Source organism: Camelus dromedarius, chromosome 2, assembly GCF_036321535.1.
Source record: "Camelus dromedarius isolate mCamDro1 chromosome 2, mCamDro1.pat, whole genome shotgun sequence".
Taxonomy (NCBI): Eukaryota; Metazoa; Chordata; class Mammalia; order Artiodactyla; family Camelidae; genus Camelus; species Camelus dromedarius.
In genome coordinates, this window is record NC_087437.1 from 16839093 (window position 1) to 16854554 (window position 15462).

A 15462-nucleotide genomic window follows, 5' to 3' on the forward strand; every position below is an offset into this window, starting at 1 on the left:
TCCTTTTGATGCTTAATGTTACTAGTGTGTTCAAAAACATGACTTACAATGGTGCAGGGTATTCTCTCAAGCAGTAACACATCCATTTTCCCTGTCATTAGACATTTACATAATTTAGAAGAACTGTTTTCTACTGAATGTTTTTAAAGGTGGCTTTTCCTTTTTTTTTTTTCTTAAGTGAAAGCAGGTTTATTTAGAGAGATACACACTCCACAGAGTGGGGTCTGTCTCAGAAGGGAAAACGGCTTAGGAGATAGACACTCCATACACAGAATGTGGGCCATCTCAGAAAGGCGAGAGGGAGAGAGATGGAGAGGTGTGGGGGTGTTTAGTTTAAAGTAAAAGTAGATCCACACTCCATAGACAGAGTGCGGGCCGTCTCAGAATGCAGGAGAGCGAGCGACCCCCTTTATTTATATTAAATATAAACATACATTGAATTAGCCTTTGTAAGAGTTCTACCATTTACTTCAATCAGCACTGGAAAAAAAAAGACACTGCAGGCAAAGAAGGCCACCCAAAACCCACTGGAGTGATCTTCCAGAATGTACGCTAGTGAGAGTCAAGTCTGGAGTAAAGGCTTGTGAGGAGCTAAATGTCTTCAGTGAAGTGGGGAAGTTAAGCAAAGGAGCAGCAGTAATGAAGGTGGGGTACACGTGTGTATGCTGGGGCATGAATTATAATCTTACAAGTAGAATAGTTGAGTCATTATTTTAATAATGGTCAGTAAATAGTCTTTATTTGAACCTAAAGTTAATATATTTTAATTTTTCTGCATTCAACAAATCAATGCCCAATTTTAATTTACTTCAATAGATATTCACTGGTACCTACTTTGCCAGACACTGTGGTTGGTAATAAAAATGAATTAAACCCTGTCCCTCCCTTCAAGTTCATAATCAGAATATACCTAACCCAAATTTTTATACTATCTATCCAAAACAGTAGCAGTGAACACAGATGGCTCACGACCCTAGAACTACAAGAGGCCCTCAGCCATCAGAAATGAAATGTGATCAAGTTTCTGAGGCAGGAGAGTAGGTGGTACATATTTGGAAACTTTAACAAAAATTGAAGCAAAAGATTTTTCTAGTCATTGAATGGATCAAAAAAGAAATTCTTGGGGGGTGGAGGGTGGGAAGGGATAGACTGGGATTTCAAAATTGTAGAATAGACTACACTGTATAGCACAGGGAAATATACACAAAATGTTATGATAACTCACAGAGAAAAAAATGTGACAATGAGTGTGTATATGTCCATGAATAACTGAAAAATTGTGCTGAACACTGGAATTTGACACAACATTGTAAAATGATTATAAATCAATAAAAAATTAAAAAAAAAATTCTTTGAACCGAGTATTTCAGTTAGTCCATTTTATACAAATGGCTTGAAATAGCTGTTCTTAAAACTATAAAGGTAAAATTCATCCTTTCCTATTTCGGAAGCATTATAGACTACAAATTAGAGAACTGTTTTAACATTTTATTCTATGCTTATAGCCACCATATATCTTAGATTTCCTCAGACAAGCCCTGAAACAAACACTCTATCCCTTTGCCCCTGTAAATAGTGAGAATCCCAAAAGTAAAATCATGCCGCAGTTCCCAGACTGGACCCTGAAACTGCACACAAATCCCTTTTCAGACCACATATTTCTGCTAACTCCAGCTATCATACTTCCGTCCCGGGAATCTGCAGAACTAGCCTTAATTCTTTTGCCCAAAATTTGCTCATCTGAAAGGGGAAACTGACTTAGGGAAACATATTGCCTGTCATAGTGCTAGCAAAAATACATGAACTATTGTTTTTTCCCTATGTTAACAATACTGTTAACTACTAAGGTAAAGAATTTGTTCTCAGTTTGATCCATAGAGTTTCTTAATAAACTGTGAACACTGAGTTCTGCTTTAATTGACTCCTGTACTCACTTAAAAGTGGCCAATTAACATAAAATGATCTTCATTTGATCCCAGAGGAATCCAGTGACCTTCAAGTAAATCTGAAAGTGGTCATTTAGAAGGAATCAGTAAACACTCTCTCACCCTCAGGAATTCTTGGAGAACAGGATAAAGATTACGGTTCTCACAGTTCTGACTTCAGTGACCTCAAAATGACTTCCACGTTCTCACCACTTTACTAACCCCAGCCTTCCCCAACGACTCCACCCATCGTTTTGCAGGAGCATTAGGGCATCATCTTTCATTCAGCATGACCTTTAAAGCACCTGGTGCCAGACACTGTACTACAACCCAAGGAAAACAGTGAGTTACAAGATGGACATACTACAGCTGAGTGGGGATGACAGACATTTAATTATATAATTATGGAAAAAATTCACAGGGTAAACTGATAATGGAGTGAGGCTTGCAACTTAGGGTGCTGAGGGAAGAATTTCATGAGGAGGTGATGAGAACCTATAAGTTGAGAAGGAAACAGGCAAAAAGCAGGGAGCGAAAAAATGTTCTAGACAGAGAGAAAACTATGTGCCACGGCACTGAGGAAGGAAACTCTGTTAAGTGTGTTAAAAGGCCAGTGTCACTGGAGTATGGTAAGCAACAGAGGGAAATGTGGCTGGTAAGATGAGCAGGGGCCAGACCACGCCAGCCTAGGGAAGCTATTGAAGAGTTAAGCAAGGAAGTACTGTCACCCCACTTGGATTTCTTGAAGATTGCTCTGCTAGACTGGTAGAGGTGTAAGAGGAGAGGCCAGGAGTCATCCATAAGGAAGCCATTACAGGCGTCTAAATAAGAGATGGTGGTAGCCAAGGTCCTGGGAATCGGGAACCTTTTAAGTGACATCTCAGACTAAAAGATGAGCACAAGGTAACCAAAGGGAGAAGGGTACTGCAGGCCACTGGAAAACACTTAGCAGCATCAGGTCCCACGACCACAACCCGCTCTGACACTGTAAACAGTCTGGCATGGCCGTAGCAGAGGATGTGCGACAGGAGCAGAGGCAGGAAGGCTAGCGGGTGAAAACCACTGCGGGGACCCGAGCAGGAAAGCAGAGTGCCCCGAACTTAGTCCGCGGCGATGAAGACACCACTGCGTCCATGTGGTGCTGAGCGTGGTGGGAGAGCCTGGCTGGATTTGAAGAGGGGAGGGGAGAGAAAAAGGGAACTTGGAATAACTTTGGCTTATGGCTTTGAGTGGGCAGATCATGGTGTTCACTACAACAGGGAGAGCCAGGGGCGTGGGAAGGACGGGCCCCGGTTTGTACATGCTGCCACACTGGAGGAGCCACACAGACAGCTGGATACATGGCATCTCCAGCTTAGAAAGAGGCTGAGGTTGGACATGTACACTGAGAAACCACAGGTGAACAAGTGGTGGATAAAATCATGAGAAAGACTGATTGCTCAAGGAAGCACAAAATGAAGGAAGTTAGTCCAGAACTCTGGGACGCACTGACACTGAAGGGGCAAGACTTAGAGCAGGGTTTCTCAAAAACAGCACTGATTGTCTTAAGCTGGGTAATTCTGTTGTGAGGCATTGTCTAGCACATTGTAGGATGTTTAGCAACATTTCTGGACTCTACCCACTAGATGCCAATAGGACCGACCCAGTTCTGACAGTCAAGTATGTCTCCAAAAAAAATGTGTCTCTCCAGACATTGCCAAATGTCCCCATCAGCGGCCCTGGGGGGATGACCCCCAGTTGAGAACTACTGAATTAGGGTAAGAGGAGTCACCGCGACACTGACAAAAGGACACTGACAAGGTTTTGAATAAACTCCTTCAATCCATAAGATTCCTCCAAAGTTTCTGTGTATATTACTGCTCTTAGTCCCTTGAAAGTACAGAATAAATGCAGGTGACATTCCACTACATCCAACCCATTGGGCATGGAATATTTTTAAGTACAAGAATGGATCATATCCATTGTTAGAAGTCCATTTGTGGTATGAAGTTACAGTGGGGGGAAAATATGTATTCTTTTGTAAAAACAAAAATTCTATTCACAGGTTACACAAAAAATGTGACCCTGCCTCCCAGTATAGGATTAGTTTTCACCATTCTGCTTCAGTAAGCCCCTGCACTGTTCCATCATGAGAATAGTACCTTATATTTTCCAAGAGTTTCTGATTTATAGGCCCTGTCACCTAATCTCCATTCAACCCTTATAAGGGGAAGGAAATGCTAATAGTGGAGGAAACTGATGCAGAGGGGTTAAGTAACAAGCCCAATGTCACCAAACTGACACAAAGTGACCAAACTGAGATTAGAACCCGACTTTGGACTCCAAAGCCTATGCTCTGAGGCTAAACCACTTAACCACTATCCAGATGGCCTCCATTAATGGCTACAAGTGCTGTGAGGAAGGGGGTGGGTTCAGTCTTTTTCACCATTGTATTCCTAGCATTTGGCTCATGCTTAGCAACAGTAGCTCAAATATTTACTGAATGAGTCTCAGTTCAGACTTAACTCTTTAACTTATTCCCTGATCTGCATTGAGAGCTCGAAGACAGCAAGTTAGGTCACCAAGAGGAAGAAAATGTCTTCCACTCTGGCAGGAAATAAGCAGCCAGTGTCTGACACTGCATTTCCAGAATTAACTTTTGAGAATTTTTTTGCCCAGAGATGGAGGCTGTACCATCAACCCTGCTTCACTTCCATTAAAGCAAAGAGAGGAGGGGAAGAGTAGAAACTAAAGTTAAGTATGGAATATTTTTGCAAAAGGACAGTTGTAAATAATTCCTGATAGAATCATAAACTATAAAGTTTTCCAAATATCAAATCGGCTTAATACAAATTTAACATTCTCTACCCTCTATGAATAGTTGCCACCTACTGGGTATTCCTGCCTCAGCATATTTTTCCTTACTAGCCAGTCTTGGTACCTTTTTGATAAAAGGCCTTTATGTCCAGAAATTTCTGCACAGATGAAGCCATCATTCCCATGAAGTAAAATGTTTTGTCATCCCTGCCTAAAGCCATCCTTAGCCGTAGCCTGGAGGGCATGGAACTCAGGGGATACAAATAACCTCTGCAGGGGGCATGAGCAGAGGGAATAGGCTATGGAATTCTGCAAAGAATGGAAGGAAAACCATGAATGGGCTTTGGTTTGCTGTGTGTACACAGATGTATGTACATCTTAAATGTACTCCTTGGAATTCACGGAAGCTATAAAGCAGTCTGAGAGGTGAGAAAGTCCCTCACTTTGCGTGGAAGCCACTTCATGAAAGCATTCATGTAAAGCTCATACTTTCCGGACCTCATACCCTCCCTAACCTAGCATCATCCATCATGCTCTCATTCCCATCAAGGCCCCTACGGAAGGCTTGATACAGTAGCATATTTTCAACATACTCTTAATGTTAACCTGAGCTTTAAGGAACAAAGAGAATGTGTTTTCTCTTCCAGAGCACTGTCTCCTCCAGGGCGGCTCAGCTGTTCTCAGCTGCCATTTAGCACCTCAGGGTACTTTGGCAAGTTGGTCTTCAGTCTCTAGTTTGCCATACTGACTTCTACCCAAACATTAAAACTTCTTTAAAAAAAATCAGTAACTCACTTTTGCTTTGTTCTTTCAGCTCCTTTGAAGATTATGAAACAGAGGAACCTGCCTCTCCCTCTGAAATTGGAAACAAAGGCAATAAAATAGTAACCTCAAGCCTTCCAGAGAAGAGTGGCAAGCTTCAGTCAGTGGATGAAGGATAGCTGCCGACGTCTACGTGAAAGGGAGATGCGTACTTTAAGTGTTTTTTTTTTTCTTGTGAAGAGATGCTCTAGTTTGCAAACTGCTTTTTAAAGACTTTGATTTCTGCAAATGTGTATCTGCAGTAGGCACTTTTAAACGTTTTTGAGCAATAGCTCTGGATACACATACTCAATTTGGGAGACTCCTCCAATTTGCCTCAAACCTCTTACAGAGCTTTTCCTCAGAAGCAAATATGGTATCTATCACCAGTCTGTGAATCAGCACTCTTCACCCCTGAATGTACCAAGGATCTCTTGGGGACAGTGCCAAGCACAGTTCTCTGCACAAAAGCAGGAGTTGCCTCTGTTGTCCAGCATCCCTGAGGCCCATCAGGGCTCCCATGGAGCCCAGAAGAAACCTTCACTTGCAGAAAACTTGAGTCAGAAAATTCTGGAACTTGAAAAAGCAGTCAGGGCCTCCAGAACTGAATTAGCCCTGGTAATAAAAGCACTGCCAAAACATCTCAGAGACTTCTCTTAATTATATGTGTACTGGAGTTCAAAGATCTTGAACTTACTTGGTTTAATGTAATTTCACAATGACCTGCCAAACTGCTAGTCACTTTACATCCTCAGGTATTGTAACCACTAGGCCTTCCAACCTTGCTGGCAAGCTCTAAATAATCTTTCCTCATCCTTACTATGGCTCTTATATAAAATCTGAAGAAAAACTTAATTGAAGACAAGCACAGAATTTGACTCAGACTTTGTTTCCTTTTAACTCATCTAACATTTGTAGAGACTTACTGAATGATTTATTAATCTCCAAATTAGCTGATATCCCATCTACACTTCCTATCAGGCCTACTTGAAGACCTAAATATATATGAAAATTCCTAACTAGACATACTCCTTTTATCACTGAATCTTAGAGAAGGCTAACAGGGAAGTCCTCAATATAAACATTTTCTTTGCTTCACGTTGAAAACAAACTACTCGAAATATTGCATCGACCTCAGTATTTATCACAAAAATGGATGAGAACGGTGATGGCACCCATTTAAACAAAAAAAAAGCTATTTCATTTTTACTACAGTGGTCATTATAGAATACATTTTTCAGCAAGCCACAATCCACCAAAATCCTGCAATATCCTTGAAGATAAAATTGAAAATAAACTATTTTAAAAAGATGGGAATTTCTGATAGTATAAGAAACCCCCAAGAAACTTTTCAATATCCACCTGTCAAAGTCATCAAGTTTTCCCCTGGATTTTTTGTTTTAACCACAAGTCCTGAATGTCAGAATAGCTCCCTTTCTATCCCACATTGGTTCCCTTGCTGGTGTGAAGGCCAAACTCTGAAATAATCAAACCTTGGGCTACGGTAGGCAAAAAGTAGAGAAAAAGAGAATTTCGAAAATGCACCAACAACTGATAGTTACTGAGTCAGCGATCCTTCCTGTCTGCGTCCTCCCAGTTTCCTGTTACTTTACCTTCATGATCAGAACTGATCCTCCATTTAACTGTTACAGAAAGTGGTAACTATTAAACTTAGTTTCTGATAGTTCACAAAAGAATAAAAGCTTAAACATGACTACATATTTAGGAAACAATACATGCAATAACCAAAACACTGGTAAATCATTAGGATTAAAAGTATTTATGTGGTACATGAAATCTATCCCATCCAACCTTTACCAGGGAAGGGAAGCTATTTTTTCTTAAATTTCAGATTAAAAATACTAAAAAGGTAATTTTTTTTAGAAGCCAGATATGGTTTAAATGTTTTATTAGCCATAATGATCTAAACTATTTCTATGACTCAGCAAAATTCAATTTCTCAGTTTGTATTTTGGCTTTTTACATGGCTTTACTTTGTTTCTCTCTACCAAAGTCCTCTCGCTTTTCACTTTGGTCAGTATTTGGATTCAAAAGTCTAATTACAAAAGTACAGCTACCAATACCATTCCATTTAAGATAGGGCTCTTAATTTAGGTTACCCAAAGAATCAGATTTTCAGACATAAGAATGTGTTTCATTGTATTCCCTTCTTAGAACTGAATGTAAGAAATGTAAATTCTGAGGAAAGATAGCATGTAATTGACTTTCTGGTAACGATCATGCTGAATATAATCATTACTACCCAAATGGAAATTTCAAGTTGTTACAATATCCCAGGCTCCGTGATAAAAGTTGAGGGTTATGATCTTAATGCTAGTCAAAGAAAAATTGGTTTCACAGCATAACATTAATTGCTAAGGTAATCAAACTAATAAAATTCTGTGTATTTTCCCTGCATCTTATCTATGTCATTGTGTACTGTTCAGACTGTTTATAAAACTCTAGATTGATCAAATGAGATAAGTCATTTGCTCGACTTTTGGAAATGTTACGGTGTGTTTGGGTGGAGAAGCCTGCATGATTTAACTATTTGTTTTTCCCTTTTTGCAAAACTAAATAAAGACAAATTGTCAAATATGAATCAGCGCTCACTAAGATAAGCACTACACACTTCTGGCTATAAGCACACTTGCAATTCATTTTTATGTTTGAAAGAGTAGCACTGTAAACAAGCTTGAGTTTCAAAGAGAGTAACTCTTTGAACCCCCAACAAGACTTTATAAAGAAAGATCTGGAAGAATAACACCTCATACTGAGCAGTGATTTCCTCTGAGGATGGGAATTTGGGGATTTGGGTTTGGGAATGAGAGGTTCACAGGGATCAAAGGAGACTTTAGCCTTATGAATAATATATTCTTTTAAAAGAATGTGTATTTGCTATTTGGGTATCTAAAACTTAATTTTTAAAAAAGGAGACAAAATACCACCCATGCATTAGATTCTAATACTGTACTTCGAACTTAATATTTTCTAAAGCATTTTATATTTGTTTTCTACAATATGGGAAAGGAAATTTTATTTTTCATCTGTTGTAAAATTTTAGCTTTTCTTCAGCAAGGCCTCCATAGAGTTGTCTTAAGAAAACTAAGAGCACAGTCAAGGAACTCTTTATCCTAGGACCGTATCAGACCTCTGCTTGGAGGTACAGACCTACGGAAAATCAAAAAGATACACTGTCAGCTCTAAAACTTCTGTCACCTAAGGTGATGATCATTGGATCATTTATGTTCATTAGAAGGACTCAAAAGAACAAGTTAAATGCTGTTATTGCTTTGGTGGTTTCAAATCCTGCTGAAGTAAACCCAGTTACTTCAGTAATAATTTTTCAGTCATCCTTTGTTAGCCACTGGTCAGCATTCCTAAAATAACTCATGGTATAAAGACAGACAATGTAGAAATCAAGGCACTGTAATTAATTACTCTTCCCCAAATGTATATAATATAGGCCATTCAGAGCATGCTATCCCGAACTCCTCAGTATTCTACAACATAGAATTAGAAAACTAACATTTATTGATAGATTTAAGGTGTAATACAGGTTTCCAAAAGTGTGGCAGTGAGAATACCAGCATAAAAAAGAGAAACTTGTGCTAAAAACAACCTGAATTCACCATTGGCAATATTACATAACAATCAAGGCCCTCACATACTAATGATTTCCACTTTGTCTATATTGCCAACCTCCCATGCATCAAAAAAACACAAAACTAACATTATCAAACTTGGGAAGCAATAAAGTACTTTCGGAATTTTAAGATCATAATATTAGGAGAGTTTGGGAGATTTGCAAAATATACCCTAATCATCCATGTGTACAATCTCATTTCTAGTCATTTTTGCAGTGATCATTAGTAAATAAAGAACAGATTTACAAGATTATAGCAGGGCATCTGAGTTCAACACAAAACTGTTACAAACTTTAGGCGAATACATGTTTCATAAGACACTGCTAACACTTAGAGGAATTAAATAAAATTCCAAAACTTGGAAAGCAAATAAAGACAAGACAACTAAGAAGCATTTTCCACCATTTACTCTTGTTATCAAAAATAGTTCAACTCTTCTTGCAAAACAAAAACAAAATAGTACATACTGGACACATACATCACATTTTTCTTCCTATGGCTTTAGCCCACCCCCACCCCACCAAGAGAGACCAAAAAAAAAAAAAAAAAAAAAAAAAAAAGCCCAACAACAACAACGAAAACAACTCTACCTGACCACATTCACAGAAAATGACACCAAGATACACTACAAAACAGAAGGAGGTGTCATCTGCTCTGTGTCGAAAGGTTTCTTCTCCATGTCTTGTACTAGGTGAGTAACCATCATTGAACATGCTGTGTGCCAAATCAAAACAACTTCAACATATGTCAGATCTCAGGAGAGATGGTGAACGTAGTAGAAACTGAAATTTTTCCAGCAGTATTTTTTTCTTTAAATAAGCACTGTCAAAGCAGCAACTCTTCTTTTAAATCATAAGGTCATTTCTTTACAACAACCTAGTCAGTCCTTGTTTTATCTGGGCTGTGCTCTTTCAAGCAACTGACTAGATTTCCCTTCAACAGAATGTTTGTGACTCACTTGTCTTCCCCATAAAAATTACAGGGAAGAAGTGCATTTAAAATGAAACGGTTTTGTGCTTTACATGCAAAAGAGTATTCTAAAGAAAATCCTCCTAGCCTCAAACCTACTTAAATGCACAGGCTTCATAAAAGGCATTTTTATTAGACCTCCATAAAGAAGCCTCCACAACAAATAGCACCCTAAAAAAAAAGAAAAGAAAAAAGAGCATATTCAAAATAAAATCTGTGGCAAACCATTAGAGGAAACAAAAAATCAAAGAAGTGGCCAATAGCAATAGGTATAATGCATAAATCTGGATAAGTTTTGGAGCATCATTCCAAAATTTTAAATAAATCCCAATTTCTAAGTAAAACATTTTTTATAATTTTTAAAAAATTCTGTCATATACTATAGTCTAAATTCAATTATCTTCAGAATAAAACTGCTCTTCTCCACTTCATTTATCAATTAGAACATTGCTCAAAGTGATGGAAGCATTTAGTTTTTTTTTTCCTAGAAAGGAGTCAGACTTAACTAAAAATGGGCATCAACTCAGAAGTTCTGCGGCATAAACAGCTAAACATCTGCAGTCTGACAGAATTTCAGTTTGTTCACTTTTTAAAAGACAGATTTCTTCAACATTCTAATGAGGGGCAAATTTTCTTTCATAATACTGCTGATTTAAGAACTGCTACATACACCAGTAGCCAATTTTCATGATCAGAAATGGTATTATGTCACCACAAAGGTTGAGCTGGACCCATGAGCTTTTCAACAGGAGAAACATCAGTGGCAATGTGAAGGTAGCACTGAGGCTCCTGAACAAACTAATGGCTACTTTTTCAGAAAATACGAGCACAATCTTTATGGCATGACTAGATACCACTTCCTTACATTTAATCATAAACTTTGATTATGCACAAAGCATGACCATAAACAATGAGGTTAATGTTATTCTCCTTGCCAAAGTTCATTTTGTATAAATCAGTTGCATCAGCATTTGTTCTCAAACTATGAGGTTCTGTAAGAACTAAGGACATATAGTTGTAGGGTTACTCCTCCATTATCTGCAAACTATTTCCCCGACACTAACACATATAACTTAGCAATGAAAACACTTGATACAAGTGATCTATATGCAGGAGCTCCGGCAAGTTAAACCAACAAAACCATAGCTGCCGTAAAACTGTAGCTATTTCCCTACCAGAGGTAGGTTTAAAGACCCACTGATTTAACAGTCGAATCTCATGTCTATAGCTTCATCCAAACTTTTATCATCATGTGTACTGGCAGCTAAAAACGTCGTTACTGGGGACCCTGTGACATTAATTACACTGGTGCTGGTACTAGCATTGCGCACAGCGATGCTAGTCACATTAATGCCCAAAGTGAGCCTGGTCTGCTCCAAGGCCTTTTCTGGCACGGCAAATGCCTCCAGCTTCTTCTCCCCATTGGCCATATAGGAGTTTTGGCAGCCACGACATATACAATCTAAGCAGGCTTTGCGGTTAGAGTAGCAGGGGCAGCGCTGGCCACGGCAGGTAAGAACACTTGGATTCTGAGTAGCACGCCCACATTTACACCCTTTCTTTTCCTGGGGTTTTTTATACACAGTCTTGGTAGGACTTCCTGGCATAAAATGATGACTAGGAATCTTTTCCTTTACTGTCTTGTCTTTTTTAAGAATACCTGGCTTGGTTTTAGAGTGAGATTTCTTGGATCCATGTTCATGACTCTTTTTCATGCTTTTAGTAGATAAAAGTACAGTTTTGCTGATTTTGGGTGTCGTGCCTCCATTGGGAACAGTTGCTATAGGCTGAAGAGAAATTTTGCTCTCTCGTTTCACTGTCACAGGAGCAGATGCCCCCAACGTTGGGCCTCGGATAATGGTAGAAATTGGAAGTGGCTGAACTTTCTCACTGTCACTTTCTGATCTGGATCGTTTTCTATTCAATTTTGCTACTTTCGGAGTTGCTGCTGTACATGATAACCCATGAAGTGCAGGACTGGTAGACATAAAAACGTTATGGCTAAGAGACTGGGAAGAGAGCTGCAGAAAAGGTCCATTGGATACAGTGGCCTCCAGGTTGGGCTGCAAATTAGGACAACAAACTTCTGTATTTGAAACAGTTTCTAAGCTGCGGAGTACTTCCTCAACACTCAGTAACAGAGAGTCACCAGGTTTTATATCTTCACTGAAACTGCAGATATCAATGCCTGTGGAGCATAAGTCAGTGGCTACCGTGTCACAGACAGGTGGCAAACTGTCAGACAGATCCTCAGTTTTTATGTCAACAGTGTTACATACATCAATCGTATTTGGATGTTCAGGTGAAGGAATATTTATACCAAATCTATCTATTGAAAGCCCATTGTAAGTAGGCAAACCATTGATAACAGAACTGCCAATAGCAATGCTGAGGGTGCTTTCAGATATTGGAGATAAACTTGCTTGAGGATCAGTTGTGGATTCTGAGGTTGAAGGTAAAGGGGAATGTGTCAAACACAAAGTAAAGGATGAATCTGAGGGTTTTTCCGTCTCCTCACAAAACAATGATCCATCATTAAGCAAAGCCAGAATATCAGAAGAACAGTCGACTGCTTCTATTATATCCCGTGCCAATGTAGTCTGTGTTATATATTCACATAGTTTTTTGTAGCAGTTCACTAGGATGCTTAACTGCTTGTTTTCCTCAAACTGCTCATAGTCTTTACACCAGCTACATGAAGGTTTCATCATCATTTTCTTGCCTTTACAACTTTTGCAGACATAGTGTTGGCAGGTGGAGTTGGTGGGTGCAATAGGATCTTGTAGCAAATGTCCTAAGAGGGAAAAGAGGAGGAAAGCAAAGATTTTAGTAAAATAAATTCATAATTTCATACACTAAAGTTGAGATTATAGGTAATCTATTAAAGTTAAGATGGGTTAAACTCACCAGACCAAATAATAGAACATGAATCTTATAGGAAACAGAAAAATACTCAGTAGCTCATTTCACTTCCGTGCCATATTCCCTATTTCTTTATCTCAAACACAATCTTCCTCGAGTCTGTGTTTCTCTCCTAAAACAGTATGTTCTGGTCCACTTTCTTATTCTCTTCTCCAAAGGCTAAAAAGAGGTGGAGGTCAGTCATCAAAAACACAAACTAGGCCTAAAACACATGGAACCTCAACTTAACACAACATGATAATGCTGCAACATATTGAACAAAATTGTACTGACTGTTAGACACTGGAAAAAAAAAATGACTGAGAGAGATTTAGTCCCTGTCCCCATTAAACATCAATTGAGGGCATTAATAACTCAGTACAAAGGCATCTTCACAGAAAAAAGTACAATTTCAAACCATTTACTGTATATATGTACTAATCATAAACTAAGGAAAGATCAAAATGTAGTTATGATGAAAAAGAACTATGTTCATTTATTAAAAAAGGAAATACTACTAAACTCAAATTCTTTCAGAGGAAATCAAAATATAATGACAATCAAAAAAGAATTATGTTTAAGTGTATCAAAAGAACAACAACAACAACAAAAAAAAAAAACGGCATAATACTGGACTCAAATTCTTCTGACAGAATACAAAATGACCATGGTCATAAAACACAAGTGTCCTAATTATAGCAATACAGTGTAACAGTGAAAATGATCCCCTAACTTGACATAACTCCTAAATTATAAACGATCTATATACATGAAACAGAAAAGGGAAAGCAACTAGATCCACATCTACCCTTATTCCTCAGAAGCAACTGCTCCTTGGTTCTCAATGCAGAATAAATAGTAATTAACTAAGCGTAGCACCTATTTTCTCATATATATTACGTAATTTAAGACTCAGGCACGTGAGAGAAAGTACTTCTGGCTATAATGAAATCAGCAAATCCTCTCCCAATAAAGCAACTGTAAACCTGAAAATTTTTGAAAGAGAGTCCTTTTCACAACCAAAGACACAAAACCATCCGAGAAGCATTTATGTCTAAAAAACAGAATTTCAGGTAAGGACACTGTGGGGACCTGTGGTGTTCTGCTCTGGCGCTGCTCAGTACTCCCCTACCATCCAGCTCCATCAGCGTTACCCTGGTGAGGACTAGAAGCTGCTGTGATGGAAGAGGGCTCATTCCATTTAGCACAACAGATGATGCACAAGCCGAGAAGCATTAGCATTGGAAGTGACTTCACAGAAGCTGGCCAGATGGGGAGAACAAACAGCTCAGCTCTTACTAGCTCTGACAAGCTCAGGTTAGACAGAGAGGCCTCAAACAAGATGACAATTTTCCCCCACGTTGACCTATAAATTCAATGTAATCCCTATGAGAATCTCAGGTGGCTTTTTCTAAGAAATTGACAGAATGATTCTAAAATTCATATGGAATCAGAGAGGACCTGAGATAGCCAGAACAATTCTGAAAAAGAACAAAGAAGTTGGATGGTGTACAGTACCAAATTTTAAAATCTTTAAAGTCACAGTAATCAAGACAGTGTTGCAATGGCAAAAGGATAGGTATACAAATCAGTGGAACAGACAGAAGTGTACATTTACGGTCAAGTGATCTGCTGACAAGATGGTCAGATGATTCAATAGGGGAAAAGAGGGTATTTTCACACATTGTGCAAGACAATTCAACATCCAAATGCCAAAAAATAAACTTAGATCCTTACCTCACAACATACACAAATACTCAAAATGGATCACAGACACATAAATGTTAACTGCTAAAATTCTAGAAGAAAACTCAGCAAAAAAACCTCATAACTTTGGGTTGGGCACAGTATTAAGATGTGTTATCAAATGCACAAAAGGGGGAAAAATTGTCAAGTGATTTCCACAAAATAAGAAACTTGTGCTTCAAAAGTCACCATTAAGAAAATTAGAAGATAATCCATAGACTGGGAAAAAGTACTTGCAAACCATGTATCTGATTAAGGGCTTATAACATGATACATGAAAAAAATTTCCTACAAATCAATGAGACAACTCAATTTAAAAACTGAACAAGAGTTGAATAAACATTTTACCAAAGAAAATATATGAATAAGCACATGAAAATATACCCAGTACTTTAACTATTAATTTATGATGCATAAAAATTATGGATACTGTAGACACCTATTAGTATGGATAAATTCAAAAAGACAGACAATACCAAGAGCTGGCAAAGATGTGGAAAAACTATAACCCTTCCTACATTACTGGTGAGAATGTAAAAGGGTAAAATCACATAGGGAAACAGTCTGGTAGTTTCTTTAAAAGGTAAACACATTTACCATACAAACCAGCAACTCTACTCGTAGGAGCCTACTCAAAGACAAATGAAAATACACATCTGTATAAAGAGATGTATGTG

At 38.4% G+C, this 15462-nt stretch overlaps 2 protein-coding genes across 5 annotated transcripts in view; one reads left to right on the plus strand and one right to left on the minus strand.

Moving 5' to 3' along the window:
- Window positions 1–8124, plus strand: part of PPP2R3A (protein phosphatase 2 regulatory subunit B''alpha) — a 148831-nt gene extending 140707 nt beyond the window's left edge. For all 4 annotated transcript variants that reach the window (XM_031439968.2, XM_064491403.1, XM_031440124.2 and 1 more), the window contains one exon: window positions 5536–8124. In XM_031439968.2, coding sequence (XP_031295828.1) covers window positions 5536–5662 — 127 coding nt within the window. In that variant the 3' untranslated portion in view covers window positions 5663–8124. The remainder of the gene's footprint in view (window positions 1–5535) is intronic.
- A 914-nt stretch (window positions 8125–9038) lies between these two features.
- The window catches only part of MSL2 (MSL complex subunit 2), a 30512-nt gene continuing 24088 nt past the window's right edge, over window positions 9039–15462 (minus strand). The window contains exon 2 of the mRNA XM_010975517.3: window positions 9039–12932. Within this exon, the coding sequence (XP_010973819.1) occupies window positions 11341–12932 (1592 nt within the window). The 3' untranslated portion in view covers window positions 9039–11340. The remainder of the gene's footprint in view (window positions 12933–15462) is intronic.